Source organism: Coregonus lavaretus (assembly GCF_964263955.1).
Source record: "Coregonus lavaretus genome assembly, contig: HAP1_SCAFFOLD_874, whole genome shotgun sequence".
Classification (NCBI taxonomy): domain Eukaryota; kingdom Metazoa; phylum Chordata; class Actinopteri; order Salmoniformes; family Salmonidae; genus Coregonus; species Coregonus lavaretus.
Genome location: NW_028157590.1, coordinates 135,736 through 155,907, shown reverse-complemented (window position 1 = coordinate 155,907; position 20,172 = coordinate 135,736). Strand labels below are relative to the sequence as shown.

The following is a 20,172-nucleotide window of genomic DNA, read 5'->3' as shown; positions in this document are numbered from 1 at the left end:
TCACCATGCCTCCTCAAGTGTATTTGTCAATGGGTGAGTAATGAGAAAAAGTTTTCAATGAAGTCCATGCACTTGATAGTGTAAACAAATATTTGGTGCCTGTATCTCCTGACATATCAATATCGGATTTGTTGGTTATAACTTCTCTTTATTCAGACTTAACATATTACTCTGAAAGTCAGGGAGAGAGAGAGAGAGAGAGAGAGAGAGAGAGAGAGAGAGAGAGAGAGAGAGAGAGAGAGAGAGAGAGAGAGAGAGAGAGAGAGAGAGAGAGAGAGAGAGAGAGAGAGAGAGAGAGAGAGAGAGAGAGAGAGAGAGAGAGAGAGAGAGAGAGAGAGAGAGAGAGAGAGAGAGAGAGAGAGAGAGAGAGAGAGAGAGCACTGGAGGGAATTTGAGACATGGCTCCTTATCAGAAGAGTAACAGACATGCAAAAAAATTGTGATAAAACCAAGTTTGGGGGAACTGTGGGGTTAAGAGAGTGACACATGACACAACGCAAAAAGTCTGCACACCATGTAGACTAGAGAGAACAAACAAAACTCATACAACATGAACACAAAAGACAGCAGTGCGAGAACATAGGAGCAAACAACAAAACGCCATATATGTGAGTATGGTACTATTTGACCATTGGATGCAAATGCTTCTCCTTTCAATGTTGTGGTGTGCTGTGGCTGATTCAATGCATTTTGAAATATGGAATGTTGTAGTTAGGCCCAGTTACATGTAACCTGATTACCAAAAAAACAGTAACGTTACCAGCAAAAATATTGTAATCAGATTACAGATGCTTTTGAAAAACTAGATGATTACTTCTTGGATTACTTTTAAATTCAGAAAGGATGTTTGCGGGGGAAAAAACCATTATGACACTTTTCTGTTTTCTAAATGACATTCAATTCAGCATTGAAAAAGGCGCAAGTTTAGGTTTGTTTCACCTGAGAGAGTCTGACCACAAGTCAGAGACCAATATGATGACACACCAAATGCATTTGATTGATCCTTTTAGCTTCTTCTAATGCCTCTTAAGGGGAATAGGCTAATTCAAAAGTAACTGAAAGTAATCAGATTACGTTATTGAGTTTGGGTAATCCAAAAGTTATGTTACTGATTACAATTTTGGGCAGGTAACTAGTTACTGTAATTCATTACATTTAGAAAGTAATCTACCCAACCCTGGTTATGCCTACAGTGAATTATACAATACCAATGACATTGTGTTTCGGTTGTTGCATTATTTGTTGGTGTCCTCTTGACTCTCAGTTAACATTTACACAGTGAACTATGCTTTGTAGTTTACGCACAATCACTTGATATTTTTTTAATCATTCATGTATACAGTCTTGCCATTAAGCATTTAATGAGAATTTTCTCTCATTGCTTTAAATGACCAAAATGCAATTGAAAGAAATGATGAAACATGAGACATGACTAACCTCGATAAATAGGCGACATGGATCAATATATTTTTCATTATGATTTTTTATAGATTGTTATCCATTACAGTTTCGTCCAATCAAATACTCTGATTGATTGTGCAAAAATGACCAAAGATACTCAGGTGATGCCAAAAAGGTTCCCTAGAGGTAAACTTCTGTTTGAGCATGCGTTCTGCATCATCTCTCTCCTCTTGTCGCCTTGGTAACGAAAAGGAGGGCTCTCGACTAAAGAGAGAGAGAGAGGTGGAGAGCGACCGAGGTAAGCGACGGAGGGAAAGAGGCGCTCAGACAAATCACATTTTCCTACATCGCTTATCTGCCTCCCTGTGTTGGACATCCGTCGTTTGTTCTTGAGCATTGTGTTGAAAGACTAGTCGAAATTCCACCGGCTGTCGCGGCACAAAACTATTTGGCAATTGAATCTATAAACAGGAATCGGTAAGTCGCGTAGCTATCAACATCTCAGCAGACGGATGCGGATAGCTAGCATAGCTAACGTTAGCTAGCTAAATTAGTATAATTTATCCAGCATGGATGGAGCCGGGACAATTGGGTTGGTTAAACAGGTTTTGGGATGTAGATAATCAGCTGCTATCGTGTGGCTTGTGAGGTTAAACATTGACCGGGGTTATTGTTCAGGATATGTTTGATCAAGCTAGCGAAATGTGGATTGATCTGGCTAGCCCTCAGTCAGACGGTAGAAATGACGTTAAAACGTAAAATATCCTCCCTCAGCTTGCGGAGCACAGGGGGTAATATGGCCCTAACTGTCGCCATCTGAAATCACACAAAGATATAATGTGGATGTGTGTGGATGCTCTCACATCATCATTGTAGTCTATCTTTGATGGGATGACAGACCACACATTCAGCAGAGAATTTAGATTTAAATTGAGATATGATTATTGACAAAAAATAGATGTTATATCAGGTGAAATGACTTAGTAGAGAGGCCAAATATCTATTTTTGCATTATTTTGTGCAGATCTAGCTATCATTTGTGATACCACTCCAGATTTTGAGCAGGCTTTGCATAATCTATCAGAAGCCTATTTGATGTTGTGTATTCCTGTTTGATGTGTAGACTATGTGTGTGTGTGTCTGTGTCTGTGTTGTGTGTGTGTGTGTGTGTGCAAGACAGAGACAGCAAGCGACAGAGTATGATTAATCATTGATGCTCTAAATTCAGCTGATGGCCTCTGCTTTTCTGACCTGTGATCTATGTCAAGCTTATGGATGATCTTGTACTCATACACAAAAGCAGCTAAATTTGTATGCCCTGGAGTGACCTAAACTCAAATTATACACACATTGTGCATACATAGCCATATGTCTGTTATCATCACCATCTGTTGTGCAGTAGTGCACTATTTACTGTGGTAAACCAGTCTACTATAGGTATCATTCTCTTTACAGTGCCTTCAGAAATGAGCTATACCCCTTGATTTATTCCACATGTTGTTGTGTTACAGCCTGAATTCAAAATGGATTAAATATTTGAACAAAATCTCACTAATTTACACACAATACCCCATACTGACAAAGTGAAAACATGTTTTTCAAAATTTTTGCAAATGTATTGAAAATGAAATAAATACATATCTCATTTACATAAGTATTCACACCCCTGTGTGAGTGTTAGAATCACCTTTGGCAGTGATTACATCTGTGAGTCTTTCTGGGTAAATCTAAGTGCTTTGCACACCTGGATTTCACAATATTTGCACATTATTCGTAAAAAAACATTATTATAGCTCTGTCAAGTTGGTTGTTGATCATTGCTAGACAGCCATTTTCATGTCTTGCCATAGATTTTCAAGCCAATTTAAGTCAAAACTAACTAGGCCACTCAGGAACATTCAATGTCGTCTTGGTAAGCAACTCCAGTGTATATTTGTGTTTTAGGTTATTGTCCTGCTGGAAGGTGAATTTGTCTCCCAGTGTCTGTTGGAAAGCAGACTGAACCAGGTTTTCCTCTAGGATTTTGCCTGTGCTTAGCTCTATTCTGTTTCTTCTATCCTAAAAAACTCCCTAGTCCTTGTAGATGACAAGCATACTGATAACATGATGCAGCCACCACCATGTTTGAAAATATGAAGAGTTGTACTCAGTGATGTGTTGTGTTGGATTTGCCCCAAACATAACAATTTGTATTCAGGAGATAAAGTTCATTTCTTTGCCACATTTTTAGCAGTTTTACTTTAGTGCCTTATTGCAGGATGCACGTTTTGGAATATTTGTATTCTGTACAGGCTTCCTTCTTTTCACTCTAATTTAGGTTAGTATTGTGGAGTAATTGTTGATCCATCCTCAGTTTTCTCCTATCACAGCCATTAAACTCTGTCACCATTGGCCTCATGGTGAAATCCCTGAGCGGTTTCCTTCCTGTCTGGCAACTGAGTTAGAAAGGATGCCTGTATCTTTGTAGTGACTGGGTGCATTAATGCACCATCCAAAGTGTAATTAATAACTTAATCATGCTCAAAGGGATATTCAATGTCTGTCCTTTGCGAGGCATTGGAAAACCTCCCTGGTCTTTATGGTTGAATCTGTGTTTGAAATTCACTGCTTGACTGAGGCACCTTACAGATAATTGTATGTGTAATGTAGGGTACAGAGATTAGTTGGTAATTTCATTCAAATTAATGTTAAACACTATTATTATACACAGAGTGAGTCCATGCAACTTATTGTGTGACTTGTTAAGCACATTTGTACTCCTGAACTTATTTAGGCTTGCCATAACAAGAGGGTTGATTAATTATTGACTCAAGACAATTCAGCTTTTCATTTTTAATACATTTGTAAAAATGTCTAAAAACATAATTCCACTTTGACATTATGGGGTATTGTGTGTAGGCCAGTGACACAAAATCTCAATTGAATCAATTTTAAATTCAGGCTGTAACACAACAATATGTGGAAAAAGTCAAAGGGTGGGAATAATTTCTGAAGGCCTAATAAAAGCATATTTTACCCTCCAGACATGTCAGAGTCCATTGTTCCCCCTGAAGTGAGACCCAAACCTGCTGTCCCTGCCAAGCCCCCTCATGTGTCAGCACCATCCCCCACAGCACCCCATGGACCATCAGGGCTAGGAGGCGGGGTCGGGGTTGATCGAGTTCCAGGGTCGGGTCACTCGGGCGGTGGATCCACGTTGCTGGGATACATTGGGATTGACACCATCATCGAGCAGATGAGGAAGAAGACCATGAAGGCTGGTTTCGACTTCAATATTATGATAGTGGGTAAGTAAGGAAGGACAACATCTTCTGTCTGTGTCTGTTATGATTGATGTATTTAGTGTCTTTCTGAAGAGTACGTGAACCCATGGTGTGCTAGCAAACACAGAGACATGAAACATGAAATGAAGTCGTGCCTCTCCCTTGTTCTGTCTCTCTTCCTCAACAACATCATGCCTCAAACCATTCTCTCTCTCTCTCTCTCTCTCTCTCTCTCTCTCTCTCTCTCTCTCTCTCTCTCTCTCTCTCTCTCTCTCTCTCTCTCTCTCTCTCTCTCTCTCTCTCTCTCTCTCTCTCTCTCTCTCTCTCGCTCTCTCTCTCTCTCTCTCTCTCTCTCTCTCTCTCTCTCTCTCAGGTCACAGCGGGCTGGGGAAGTCAACACTGGTGAACACGCTGTTCAAGTCCCAGGTCAGCAGGTGGAGCTCAGGATGGGGCGGCGAGCATAAGATCCCCAAGACAGTGGAGATCAAGGCTGTGTCCCACGGTGAGAGAGACATTTCCTCTAAGCTCTATGTGTATGTGTGAGCAAGAGAGAGAGAGGGATAGAGTGTGTGTGTGTATGTGTATGTGTGTGTGAGCAAGAGAGAGAGGGATAGAGTGTGTGTGTGTGTGTGTGAGCAAGAGAGATAGGGATAGAGTGTGTGTGTGCGTGCGTGAGAGTGTGTGTCTGTGAATAGGTGTTTATCTTCTACTGTTGAGGTTTGATTAGAGCTGTCATTTGCTTGGTCCGGTTGTTTGGTTAGCTTTCAGAGGCCAATTCATGTTATAATGGTGGCATTTATAACCATACACTAACATATAGTGTCCTAGCCTAAGTTGTGTTGACTGCAGGGGCTGCAGTTTTGCACTGCCATTCGTAGCGCCACGGGCATAGAAAGACCTGACAGAATATGCCCTGAGGTGTCTTAGACTGGCACAGCTGGCACGTGAAGCCCACCTGGCATCCCAGACAGACACAGAGGCAGAGAAGAGCTTCTGTCTTTTTCTGTCTGGCTAAAAACACTGTACTGCTAGCTTTATTTCTGCATCGGTGCACATTTGTCATTCTCACTGACAATCAAAGCAAAATCCCCTTCTATGAGTCAGGGAAAAACGTACATATCCTTTATTGACTGCTTTCTTGCATGTTTTACTTTTTGTCACCTGATTTTGGCAAACGTACTTACAGTATGAATGTTGCAATTGAATGTTGCAATTGAATGTTGTAATTGAATGTTGCAATTGAATGTTGCAATTGAATGTTGCAATTGAATGTTGCAATTGAATGTTGTAATTGAATGTTGCAATTGAATGTTGTAATTGAATGTTGCAGTGATCGAGGAGGGTGGAGTGAAGATGAAGTTGACAGTAATCGACACACCAGGTTTTGGTGATCAGATCAACAATGAAAACTGGTGAGTATGTAGGAAAAATTGTCAGAGCCTGTATCATTATTGGGCGCTTACACAGTCTATTTTTAGTTTGGGGTTAGTTGCAATTAGTTAAGCACAAACCATGTATATGATTCAGATAGAAATAGAACTGCCACACTAGAACATATTTTTACATACAGTACATTCTCCTTATCGACATTTACATTTTAGTCATTTAGCTGACGCTCTTATCCAGAGCGACTTACAGTAGTGAGTGCACACATTATTTAATTTCTTCCCCTACTAGTCCCCCGTGGGAATCGAACCCACAACCCTGGCGTTGCAACCGCCATGCTCTACCAACTGAGCTACACGAGACTAAACAGCACCAAAACAATTACTTTTTACGTTAATTTGACAAAAGCTGTATCCCTTCTAGCCACTAACAGCTGTGTTGCTTTCTGGCCGCTGCTGCTACCAGGACTCAGGGGTAAAGGGAACATAGTAAATGTAAATCTGGGACACTCCAATTAATATGATATGTTACATTTTGTATGGGATGTATGAATTTGTGGACGTCGATCATCCATTTAGTATGATATGTTACGAATAACAATTAGTATGATATGTTACGAATTGCAATTCGTACATTGTTGGAAATTTGCTAAACGTATATGTTACAAATTCCAATTTGCTTTCGCTAACGTTAGCTAGGTGGCTAGGTTAGGGCAGAGAAAGAGGCCAAGCGAGAGGAATAACTCGGGCCAAAATCTGTCTTCTTTTTGTTTTTTTCACTCACCAAGCGAGGAGTTGTATGTATGGAGGTCAAAGAGTGTCGAATTTGGTCAACAAAAAATGTAATGGTTTATTTGCTCGAACATAAGTTATGTAATGCTTAGGTTGTTATGCGTCTATTGATATATGTAGGACACGTGACATCCCTGTCTTGGGTCAGTTAGGATCACCACTTTATTTTAAGAATGTGAAATGTCAGAATAATAGTAGAGAGCATGATTTATTTCAGCTTTTATTTCTTTCATCACATTCCCAGTGGGTCAGAAGTTTACATACCCTCAATTAGTATTTGGTAGCATTGCCTTTAAATTGTTTAACCTGGGTCAAATGTTTTGGGTAGCCTTCCACAAGCTTCCCACACTAAGTTGGGTGAATTTTGGCCCATTCCTCCTGGCAGAGCTGGTGTAACTGAGTCAGGTTTGTAGGCCTCCTTGCTCACACACGCTTTTTCAGTTCTGCCCACAAATGTTCTATAGGATTGAGGTCAGGGCTTTGTGATGGCCACTCCAATGCCTTGACTTTGTTGTCCTAAAGCCATTTTGCCACAACTTTGGAAGTATGCTTGGGGTCATTGTCCATTTGGAAGACCCATTTGCGACCAAGCTTTAACTTCCTGACTGATGTCTTGAGATGTTGCTTCAATATATCCACATCATTTTCCTTCCTCATGATGCCATCTATTTTGTGAAATGCACCAGTCCCTCCTGCAGCAAAGCACCCCCACAGCATGATGCTGCCACCACCGTGCTTCACGGTTGGGATGGTGTTCTTTGGCTTGCAAGTGTCCCCCTTTTTCCTCCAAACATAACGATGGTCATTATGGCCAAACAGTTCTATTTTTGTTTCATCAGACCAAAGGACATTTCTCCAAAAAGTACGATCTTTGTCCCCATGTGCAGTTGCAAACCGTAGTCTGGCTTTTTTATGGCGGTTTTGGAGCAGTGGCTTCTTCCTTGCTGAGCGGCCTTTCAGATTATGTCGAAATAGGACTTGTTTTACTGTGGATATAGATACTTTTGTACCTGTTTCCTCCAGCATATTCACAAGGTCCTTTGCTGTTGTTCTGGGATTGATTTGCACTTTTCGCACCTTATCCTGACCGTACCCAACTACCCACCACTGCTATAACGGTATAATCTTATACCATCCCTGCTCAACTCAATGTATTGTGTGTATGTATACTGTATATTCCTAACACCCACCTTGTTCCATCCATCTGCAGCTGGGATCCTATCTCCAAGTACATCAACGAGCAGTATGAGAAGTTCCTCAAGGAAGAGGTCAATATTGCTCGAAAGAAGCGCATCCCCGACACCAGAGTTCACTGCTGCCTCTACTTTATCTCCCCAACTGGACACTCGTGAGTTAAAAATACATCATGTGATTCGGAAAGAGAAATGTCCTAATTTAGAACATAATGTATGCATGAGTTATATCCACTACTTAGTATCTCTCCTTGACATCTGATTGGAGTTCACGTGCTTATGCATTGGGGGTTTACACACACACACACACACACACACACACACACACACACACACACACACACACACACACACACACACACACACACACACACAGACTCTCAGTTCTCTATCTCAGTTCTAATGAGTTTACATCCAACTGCACTGACATTTAAATTCAGATCTAAACACATCCTTGAGCTACATCACAACACAACCAGGCAACATGGTTCTCTGCAATAGATGAAGCCAACTCATCTGAACTGTTAAATTGCTCTTTACGTACACTGTTACAGTCTTCTGTGTGCCATGTTATTTTTCTTGCGTTGATCATTGTGACTAACGGGATGTTTTCTGTTAATGGGATGTTTTCTGTGCTGTTACCTACCCCCAAGGACCTCAAACAGGGACAAAACTGTTGTTCAATGAGCCTGAAGACTGTGTTTACTAGGGCCTTGGGTTGAAATTGGGAAGCTTTTGAAAAAATGTGTTCACTGCATGTAATCCTGGTTGTAGAATCACGAATGCATGCCAGCCCTGCTGTAGGATTGCTAATTGTTCCTATCCCAGCTGACAAAGTAATGTCTCTCTCTCTCTCTCTCTCTCAGTCTTCGAAAGCTGGACATTGAGTTTATGAAGCACTTAAGTCGCGTGGTGAACATCATCCCCGTCATCGCCAAGTCTGACACCATGACCCTTGACGAGAAGAATGAGTTCAAACACAGGGTGAGGAAAGAGAGACCTTGACCCTTGACCTTGATTAACCCTAATACATGGCTGTTGACTTATATGGCGTCAAAGGAGACAACAGCCATGTATCAGGGAGAGACCTCTATGAATGATACTGTTTATGTGTAACTATAGTCTAGACCAGGGGTCTTCAACCAGGGACCCCCGCCCAGGCAAACCAGTAACCCAGGGACCCCAATCATATGTTAGCAAAAAAAGTTTTATCATCAGGTGAATGATAATGGGAAGAAGTAATCAACATTTTAAAATGAATAGATTTGGTAGATAGTTTTTAATTATTTTGACATCCCCACATTATAATTAGAAGAGTTTAAAACATGGGTCTCCAACAGTTCGATCGTGAGCTACCATTAGCTCGCAGCCCACCTATGAGTAGCTCGCCAAACAATTGTGAAAGTATATGCAATTTTCACATGTTCCACCACAAACTGTCATAAACAAATCTCACAAGTATCAGACACCGCAAGCTCCCAGCTACTATCTAACCAACATGGACATTATCCCACCCCTGGTTAGCCACTATTGGCTTAAAAAGCCAAACCTAACACAATATCTGCCAATTAATTTCCAGCAATATTGCCCCTGTCTGTCTGTGTGGTGCGCGCGTTCGTTTGTCACTCTGTGTTGCCAGTTGATGTGATAACTGTCTTGTGGGTTGACAGAAACACCTTTCCCAAAACCTTCTCAATTAAATCTTAACTGCAAAGTAGGCTTACCTGGCAGAAGTATATCATGAGTAAGTATATCATTTGTATCTATTATTTGTTATTTGCAAATTTTGCCATGTAATGAGCAGCAACAGTACAGAACCATTGCTAGACCGGCACATTGGAAGGCACAGTCCTCGATGGCCAGATGCGCAATTAAAGGTCCAGATGCGCAATTAAAGGGCCAGATGCGCAATTAAAGGGCCAGATGCCCAATTAAAGGGCCAGATGAGCAATTAAAGGGGAATTACATTCAAAAACCTGTTAGTTTTCTTCCAGACCTAAAAAATACTGTCTTCTGATGGAATTTAAGCATTGACATGGACTCAGAACATCCAATTTCGTTGTTTGTCTATGAACAATTGTAATATAAAACTGAGAACATATAATTTGGGAAAATATAAAACAAAATGTGTGGGAAAAAAGTTAATATTTCATAGGGCCCCCCTTAATTGTTTATTAACCATTATTTTACCAGGTATATTGACAGAAAACATAGTGCACTACTTTCTCATTTACACTAAGGACCAAGGTAAGAGTTGCAGGGGAGAAGAGAACAATGTGCCTATTTGAAAGCTACAAAAAAATGAGTAGCTCGCGACGTTTCATTTTTTTCAAGTAGCTCTCATGCTAGAAAAGGTTGTAGACCCCTGGTGTAAAATCTAACATAGCCTATTAGCTAAAAATGTAACTCCAAACACATTTTTGCTAGTAGTAGCTGTTTAGCTAGTTAAACAAAGGTTAGCCATGTGTTGGCAAAAATGGATGTCCATGTCAAGAAAGCTTACCAACAGCCATCGGCACTTGGTGCGACTGATACTTGTGGGTGCTTTTTCAAAGCCTATGTCAGATACTCCAGTGAGTGTAATTAGCTCCAATGAGTGTAATTTGCTCAATATTAGGAGTTGAGAAATAATGTTGACAAAGAAGATATTTACCTATTTTCTACTGTAGGTTTGTAATACAAAATTGTCGCTAACGATATTCAAAAAAACGTTGGAATAAAACATATTTTCCCCCTTTTTTATATACTGTATATATACATACTACCAGTCAAAAGTTTGGACACACCTACTCATTCAAGGGTTTTTCTTTATTTTTTACTATTTTCTACATTGTAGAATAATAGTGAAGACATCAAAACTGTGAAATAACATATGGAATCATGTAGTAACCAAACAAGTGTTAAACAAATCTAAATATATGTTATATTTGAGATTCTTCAAATAGCCACCCCTTGCCTTGATGACAACTTTGCACACTCTTGGCATTCTCTCAACCAGCTTCATGAGGTAGTCACCTGGAATGGATTTCAATTAACAGGTGTGCCTTCTTAAAAGTTAATTTGTGGAATCTATTTCCTCCTCTGCTGTTACCAGCCTCAGAAATTGCAGCCCAAATAAATGCTTCACAGAGTTCAAGTAACAGACACATCTCAACATCAACTGTTCAGAGGAGACTGTGTGAATCAGGCCTTCATGGTCGAATTGCTGCAAAGAAACCACTACTAAAGGACACCAATAAGAAGAAGAGACCTGCTTGGGCCAAGAAACACAAGCAATGTACATTAGACAGGTGGAAATTTGTCCTTTGGTCTGGAGTCCAAATTGGAGATTTTTGGTTCCAACCGCCGTGTCTTTGTGAGACGTGGTGTGGGTGAACGGATGATCTCCACATGTGTAGTTCCCACCGTAAAGCATGGAGGAGGAGGTGTGATGGTGTGGAGGTGCTTTGTTTATTTCATAGTTTTGATGTCTTCACTATTATTCCACAATGTAAAAAATAGTAAAAATAAAGACAAAAAACTGGTACTGTATATATATATATATATATATACACACACTACCGTTCAAAAGTTTGAGGTCACTTAGAAATGTCCTTGTTTTCGAAAGAAAAGCAGCTTCATTAAATAGTACCCGCAAAACACCAGTCTCAACGTCAACAGTGAAGAGGCGACTCCGGGATGCTGACCTTCTAGGCAGAGTTGCAAAGAAAAAGCCATATCTCAGACTGCCCATCTTAATCTTTTCTTTTTATTGGCCAGTCTGAGATATGGCTTTTTCTTTGCAACTCTGCCTAGAAGGTCAGCATCCCGGAGTCGCCTCTTCACTGTTGACGTTGAGACTGGTGTTTTGCGGGTACTATTTAATGAAGCTGCCAGTTGAGGTCCTGTGAGGCGTCTGTTTCTCAAACTAGACACTCTAATGTATTTGTCCTCTTGCTCAGTTGTGCACCGAGGCCTCCCACTCCTCTTTCTATTCTGGTTAGAGCCAGTTTGCGCTGTTCTGTGAAGGGAGTAGTACACAGCGTGGTTTCTTGCCAATTTCTCGCATGGAATAGCCTTCATTTCTCAGAACAAGAATAGACTGACGAGTTTCAGAAGAAAGTTATTTGTTTCTGGCCATTTTGAGCCTGTAATCGAACCCACAATTGCTGATGGTCCAGATACTCAACTAGTCTCAAGAAGGCCAGTTTTATTGCTTCTTTAATCAGTACAACCGTTTTCAGCTGTGCTAACATAATTGCAAAAGGGTTTTCTAATGATCAATTAGCCTTTTAAAATGATAAACTTGGATTAGCAAACACAACATGCCATTGGAACACAGGACTGATGGTTGCTGATTATGGGCCTCTGTACGCATATGTAGATATTCCATAAAAAAATCACCAGTTTCCAGCTACAATAGCCATTTACAACATTAACAATATCTACACTGTATTTCTGATCAATTAGATGTTATTTTAATGGACAACAAAATTGCTTTTCTTTCAGGAACAAGGACATTTCTAAGTGACCCAAAACTTTTGAATGGTAATGTATATACAGTGCCAGTCAAAAGTTTGGACACACCTACTCATTCAAGGGTTTTTCTTTATTTTTACTATTTTCTACATTGTAGAATAATAGTGAAGACATCAAAACTATGAAATAAAACAGATGGAATCATGTAGTAACCAGAAAAGTGTTAAACAAATCAAAATATATTTTATATTTGAGATTCTTCAAATAGCCACCCTTTGCCTTTAGGACAGCTTTGCACACTCTTGGCATTCTCTCAACCAGCTTCACCTGGAATGGTTTTCCAACAGTCTTGAAGGAGTTCCCACATATGGTGAGCACTTGATTGCTGCTTTTCCTTCACTCTGCCGTCCGACTCATCCCAAACCATCTCAATTTGGTTGAGGTCGGGGGATTGTGGAGGCCAGGTCATCTGATGCAGCACTCCATCACTCTCCTTCTTGGTAAAATAGCCCTTACACAGCCTGGAGGTGTGTTGGGTCACTGTCCTGTTGAAAAACAAATGATAGTCCCACTAAGCCAAAACCAGATGGGATGGCGTATCGCTGCAGAATGCTGTGGTAGCCATGCTGGTTAAGTGTGCCTTGATTTCTAAATAAATCACCAATAAATCACAAAAAATCTCAAATTTGGACTCCAGACCAAAGGACACATTTCCATCAGTCTAATGTCCATTGCTCGTGTTTCTTGGCCCAAGCAGGTCTTCTTATTGGTGTCCTTTAGTAGTGGTTTCTTTGCAGCAATTCGACCATGAAGGCCTGATTCACACAGTCCCCTCTGAACAGTTGATGTTGAGATGTGTCTGTGACCTGAACTCTCTGAAGCATTTATTTGGGCTGCAATTTCTGAGGCTGGTAACTCTAATGAACTTATCCTCTGCAGCAGAGGTACCTCTGGGTCTTCCATTCCTGTGGCGGTCCTCATGAGAGTCAGTTTCATCATAGCACTTGATGGTTTTTGCGACTGCACTTGAAGAAACTTTCACATTTCTTGAAATGTTCCGTATTGACTGATCTTCATGTCTTAAAGTAATGATGGACTGTTATTTGAAATGCATTCCAGGTGACTACCTCATGAAGCTGGTTGAGAGAATGCCAAGCGTGTGCAAAGCTGTCATCAAGGCAAAGGGTGGATACTTTGAAGAATCTCAAATATGAAATATATTTTGATTTGTTTAACACTTTTCTGGTTACTACATGATTCCATATGTGTTATTTCATAGTTTTCATGTCTTCACTATTATTGTACAATGTAAAAAAATGTAAAAATAAAGAAAAACCCTTGAATGAGTAGGTGTCCAAACTTTTGACTGGTACTGTATATATAAATGTTTTATAAGTTGGAGAACACATTGGGAGGGATCTTAGACCATTCCTCCATGTAGAATCCTCCCAAATCCTTGAGATCTTTTGTATGCGCTTATGGACTGCCCTCTTCAATTCAAACCACAGGTTTTGAAAGGGTTTCAAGTCCGGAGACTGAGGTGGGCATTGCGAAATGTTGATTTTGTGGCCGATTAACAATTTCTTTGTGGATTTTGATGTTTTTGGCTAAAATGTCCTGGTACTGGGTAAAGTTAATGATGCTGTTGACCTTAACAAGGGCCCCAGGACCAGTGGAAGCAAAATAGCCCCATAACATCAAAGATCCACCATCATATTTTACAGTAGGTATGGGGTTCTTTTCTGCTATGCATTCTCATTTCGACGCCAAACCCACCACTGTTGTGCGTGGCCAAAGAGCTCTATTTTCATGTCATCTGACCAAAGCACCGGTTCCAATTCAAGTACCAATGCCGGTGAGTAAACTCCAGGCGTTTAGATTTGTTGGATGACATGAAAATAGAGCTCTTTGTAGCTCTTTTGTATTTATCCCTGGTCTAGATAGAAGTCATGGTAGAAATTATTATGGAAAACCAAGTCATGAGAGAAGACATTATTCTAGTGCACATTATGTTATGTAACCTCTGCCTCCTCTTCGTCCCTTAGGTGAGGAAGGAGCTGGAGACGTATGGGATTGAGTACTACCCGCAGAATGAGTTTGATGATGATATGGAGGATAAGAATGAAAATGATAAGATTAGGGTAAGGGCCTCCGTTCCAGTTTTTGAAATCCACGACCTTACATCACACTGTAAAGGACAGTCACTTCAGTTGATTATGTCTCCCTAATACTCTTCCTCTCAAGTGGAATAAAGTGAACATGAGATAAATATGTACCGCACCCTCTTTTCCTCCCATGCCTCAATGTTATGACCATGCAATATAGCTATCGCCCAAAATTATTCGGCAATTCAAATATTTAAATTAATTTCAAATGAATATCAGATTATTTATCTCATTCTATCTTTCTGGTTCTTTGTCAATTTAGCTATCTTTCTGACACCCCTCCTTTGAAGAATAATAACTGCTGACTGTCTATTGCACGGGCCTGATAAATCTCCTATGTTTTCCTCGTCCGATTGAACCCTGTTTAAACGAGTCTGTTCACAGGAGGCCATGCCCTTTGCGGTGGTGGGCAGCGACAAGGAGTACCAAGTGAACGGCAAACGGGTTCTGGGGAGGAAGACAGCCTGGGGTGTGGTAGAAGGTAGGTTTATTTATAACATCAATATAATTCATTAGGTCCTATATTAATGCTAAGTGTATTATGTTGACCTTTCTCCTCAGTGAGTCAGAGGGAATGGATTTATGGAGGTTATACTGTAATTGGGCCCAGGCTCGGATATGTGAAGCAAATGTGATTTAGATTTTTTATGACAAATGGGTTCTTTCTTGTATTTTGTTGCAGTTGAAAACCCCAATCACTGCGAATTTGCACTGCTACGAGATTTCCTCATCAGGTAAAGCAATCAATCGTACATTGATCTATATTTTACTAATGCTTTATACCAGCAACATACTTAACTATTCTTACAATACACTTACAGATGAGTTTCTAATGGCATTGAAGTTGACCTTAGTGACCAAATCCACCTGTATGTAGCTACCAGCTAATGCCTGCCCTCTCTCCACTCTCCCTCCCAGGTCTCACCTCCAGGACCTGAAGGAAGTCACCCACAACATCCACTATGAAACCTACCGCGCCAGGAGACTCAACGACAACGGAGGTCTGCATCCCATCTCCTCCAACAACACTCAAGAGAGCAACCTTTAAATTTAGGACTCGGGATTAAGGAAAGAGAGAGATAAACAGAGAGATAAAAAGATATTGATAGACAAATCTATGTTGTGATATGAGCATCACTGCATGCTTTGGAGAACATTATAGATGTGGAATTCATTGTCACTCAAAATATCATGTTAGGAGAGCGTTCATTCCAAAACACGTCCTACGTCTCCCTTTCCTCCGCCCATCATCCTAAACCACCCACACTCACATCCGAGTGACACCTTTGATCCAGCAATCCAAAACAAGGGCAACCCAAGTGTTTCCCCTATATGCATTTAGCAGCGGCGCAATAATCGTCGCTGCCACTGCAAAACATTTTTTGTTATTTTTGTTATAATGTAGATGTGTAGATGTATGCTCCAGGAAGAACCCATCCGCCGCCCCCTGCAGGAAGACCCAAAGATGACCCCATCCACCCCTTCCACCCCCCCCGCTAACTCTGCCACCGTTGCTAAAACAAATCTTAGGGGAAACACTACAACTCAAAGCATTTTGGGATTGAAGGGAATGAATGAAATGAAGTACTTCAAATTCGAGGTAATTCCCTTTATTCATAAAAAATGGATTTTATTTTTCCGCTCGCCTTGTGCTCCACTCATCCTTGCCCTGTAAGTATACAGTATGTTATGTAGCTGCCACTATAATAATTGATTTTGTGCTTAAATCCTTTATGACGGGGCTGGTACATAAGTACCTCAGAACTTCCACCGAAGCATTGTGACGTAAATATAAATTGACAAACAAAGAGCTTTTTTATTTACAATATAGCTATTTTGTCACTTTATCTTTAAATTGCACAAAAATATAGAAATCACAGTCTGAAATGTTCTTTACCATACATAACTTTTGTGTGCTTTTCTGAAAGCGCTGATGTCAAAGTGATGTGCCAATTATATTTTATACCGGCCTTCCTTCTCTCTGCCACATGAGGGCAGTGCTTCCCTGCGCATTCTCACCCTGTGACAGGAAAGGCCTGGGTATGGTTTACTCATAGACTTAGATAAACATCTCTTTTGAGTCCTCTATCTATCTCTATGGTTTACTTCACTTCCTCCTATTCACTCCCTCCACTTCATCTGGTGACCCATGCCCAGTGCATGTTTACAAGAAGTCCTCCATTACTAGAGTGATCATTCCAAATATAACCGATCAGTTATGACATGGTAATGTTTACCAAGGTTTCTTACGGAAATCACCCTTCGATAGTGTTCTATTATGCACTATTTACGATAGAGCACAGGTATTCCAGAAGTAGCCTAAAAACAATTCAGTTTCACTATATTTATCGAACAATTCACTTTTGATCTAAACTGTATCTTAAAAGGGGTTTCCCTGCAAAAGTTTTATACAATCATACAGCGTGTGTGTGTTTGTATGTGTGTGTGAGTGAGAAGTGACTCAGTTTGGTGTCGTAACGTTTGGAAATGTGTAGTTGTATATCTTTAGTGTGGTTTTAGTGAAGACGTTTTTCAAGGAACAATTTAAATAATACAAAAAAACACTTGTTTCTATACAGTGTTTTTATGTGTGCATGTCAGGTCCTTTTGTCCTTCTGTCATTTTCATTTAAGGATATCCCCAGCTCACAATACATTAACCATTTTTGAACGTGGTGTGTACATCAATCAACCACTAATAACAATACATCACTAAAACTCCCGTAACTCAAATCATTCCACATCTCTTAAAAACAGCAGTGAAACTTTCGGCTGTGACTTTCCTCTTATCGTTTGATTTAAAACCCACTTTTCTTAAAAGTTGTTGATACACTGAGATGTAATTTCAGTATTGCATTCGTTATTTATATATTCATGTATTATTTATAGTAATTTATTCTTTATTTAATAAAAATACTTTTGCCATCTCTTGACTGGTGTATTGACTCATTTTCTTCTTATATTTATTCTTTATTAGCTCTGTATTGCCTCTACTTGACTATAGTTCACAGTTGGAAATACAGTATCTTTGTATTTATTTACAGGGAGGGAAGGGTGCTCCCTACTGGCCCTCCTGCTTCAATACAATTTCAATGTATGAATCACAAATGGTTACATTTTCCCCTCTCAGGAACTATGGAGACAATTAAGCCTGTAAATTAATCAGTGGTGTACAGTACTTAAGTAAAATACTTTAAAGTAGTACTTAAGCCGTTTTTTGGGGTAACAGTACTTTACTATTTATATTTTTTAGAAGTTTTACTTTACTCAGAGAACGACAGGGTGTTGTCCAGGGTCACGCCAAGGTTCTTTGCACTCTGGGAGAAGGACACAATGGAGTTGTCAACCGTGATGGCGAGATCATGGAGCGGGCAGTCCTTCCCCGGGAGGAAGAGCAGCTCCGTCTTGCCGAGATTCAGCTTGAGGTGGTGATCCGACATCCACACTGATATGTCTGCCAGACATGCAGAGATGCGATTCGCCAACTGGTTATCAGAAGGGGGAAAGGAGAAAATTAATTGTGTCGTCTGCGTAGCAATGATAGGAGAGACCATGTGAGGATATGACAGAGCCAAGTGACTTGGTGTATAGAGAGAATAGGAGAGGGCCTAGAACTGAGCCCTGGGGGACACCAGTGGTGAGAGCACGTGGTGCGGAGACAGATTCTCGCCACGCCACCTGGTAGGAGCGACCTGTCAGGTAGGATGCAATCCAAGAGTGAGCAGCGCCGGAGATGCCCAACTCGGAGAGGGTGGAGAGGAGGATCTGATGGTTCACAGTATCAAAGGCAGCAGATAGGTCTAGAAGGATAAGAGCAGAGGATAGAGAGTTAGCTTTAGCAGTGCAGAGAGCCTCCGTGACACAGAGAAGAGCAGTCTCAGTTGAATGACCAGTCTTGAAACCTGACTGGTTTGGATCAAGAAGGTCATTCAGAGAGAGATAGCAGGAGAGTTGGCTAGAGACGGCACGCTCAAGAGTTTTGGAGAGAAAAGAAAGAAGGGATACTGGTCTGTAGTTGTTGACATCGGAGGGATCGAGTGTAGGTTTTTTGAGGAGGGGTGCAACTCTCGCTCTCTTGAAGACGGAAGGGACATGGCCAGCGGTCAAGGATGAGTTGATGAGCGAGGTGAGGTAAGGGAGAAGGTCTACGGAAATGGTCTGGAGAAGAGAGAAGGGGATAGGGTCAAGCGGGCAGGTTGTTGGGCGGCCGGCCGTCACAAGACGCAAGATTTCATATGGAGAGGGAGGGGAGAAAGAAGTCAAAGCATAGCACCTTTGGCAGTGATTACAGCCTCAAGTCTTCTTGGGTAAGACGCTACAAGCTTGGCACACCTGTATTTGGGGAGTTTCTCCCATTCTTCTCTGCAGATCCTCTCAAGGTCTTTCAGGTTGGATGGGGAGCGTTGATGCACAGCTATTTTCAGGTCTCTCCAGAGATGTTTGATTGTGTTCCAGTCCGGGCTCTGGATGGGCCACTCAAGGACATTCAGAGACTTGTCCCAAAGCTACTCCTGCGTTGTCTTGGCTGTGTGCTTAGGGTCGTTGTCCTGTTGGAAGGTGAACCTTCGCCCAGTCTGAGGTCCTGAGCGCTCTGGAGCAGGTTTTCATCAAGGATCTCTGTACTTGGCTCCGTTCATCTTTCCCTCGATCCTGACTAGTCTCCCAGTCCCTGCCGCTGAAAAACATCCCCACAGCATGATGCTGCCACCACCATGCTTCACCGTAGGGATGGTGCCAGGTTTCCTCCAGACGTGACGCTTGGCATTCAGGCCAAAGAGTTCAATCTTGGTTTCATCAGACCAGAGAATTGTCTGAGAGTCCTTTAGGTGCCTTTTGGCAAACTCCAAGTGGGCTGTCATGTGCCTTTTACTGAGGAGTGGCTTCCATCTGGCCACTATACCATAAAGGCCTGATTGGTGGAGTGCTGCAGAGATGGTTGTCCTTCTGGAAGGTTCTCCCATCTCCACAGAGGAACTCTGGAGCTCTGTCAGAGTGACCATCGGGTTCTTGGTCACCTCCCTGGCCAAGGCCCTTCTCCCCCGATTGCTCAGTTTGGCCGGGCAGCCAGTTCTAGAAAGAGCCTTGGGGATTCCAAACTTCTTCCATTTAAGAATGATGTAGGCCACTGTGTTCTTGGGGACCTTTAATGCTGCAGACATTTTTTGGTACCCTTCCCCAGCTCTGTGCCTCGACACAATCCTGTCTCAGATCTCTACGGACAATTCCTTCGACCTCATGGCTTGGTTTTTGCTCTGACATGCACTGTCAACTGTGGGACCTTATATAGACAGGTGTGTGCCTTTCTAAATAATGTCCAATCAATTGAATTTACCACAGGTGGACTCCAATCAAGTTTTAGAAACATCTAATTGGAAACAGGATTCACCTGAGCTCAATTTTGAGTCTCATAGCAAACAGTCTGAATACATGTAAATAAGGTATTCATGTTTCTTATTTTTAATACATTTCCAAAAATATCTAAAAACCTGTTTTCGCATTGTCATTATGGGGTATTG

The 20,172-nt window shown here is 41.2% G+C and overlaps 1 protein-coding gene across 2 annotated transcripts; it reads left to right on the top strand.

Moving 5' to 3' along the window:
* The first annotated feature begins 510 nt into the window (after positions 1 to 510).
* LOC311125226 (neuronal-specific septin-3-like) lies at positions 511 to 17,589 on the top strand. 2 transcript variants are annotated; one of them, XM_084199277.1, is made up of 11 exons: positions 511 to 608; positions 4,425 to 4,688; positions 5,038 to 5,166; positions 5,995 to 6,076; positions 8,052 to 8,189; positions 8,901 to 9,018; positions 14,538 to 14,633; positions 15,042 to 15,138; positions 15,340 to 15,391; positions 15,576 to 15,658; positions 16,063 to 17,589. In XM_084199277.1, exons 2-11 carry the CDS (start codon positions 4,427 to 4,429, stop codon positions 16,068 to 16,070), a joined length of 1,065 nt encoding a protein of 354 aa, XP_084055403.1. In that variant the 5' UTR covers positions 511 to 608; positions 4,425 to 4,426; the 3' UTR covers positions 16,071 to 17,589. The 2 variants fall into 2 exon arrangements, with proteins under 2 accessions (XP_084055403.1, XP_084055402.1); XM_084199276.1 differs by having other exon boundaries at positions 15,576 to 17,589.
* The last annotated feature ends 2,583 nt before the right edge of the window (positions 17,590 to 20,172 follow it).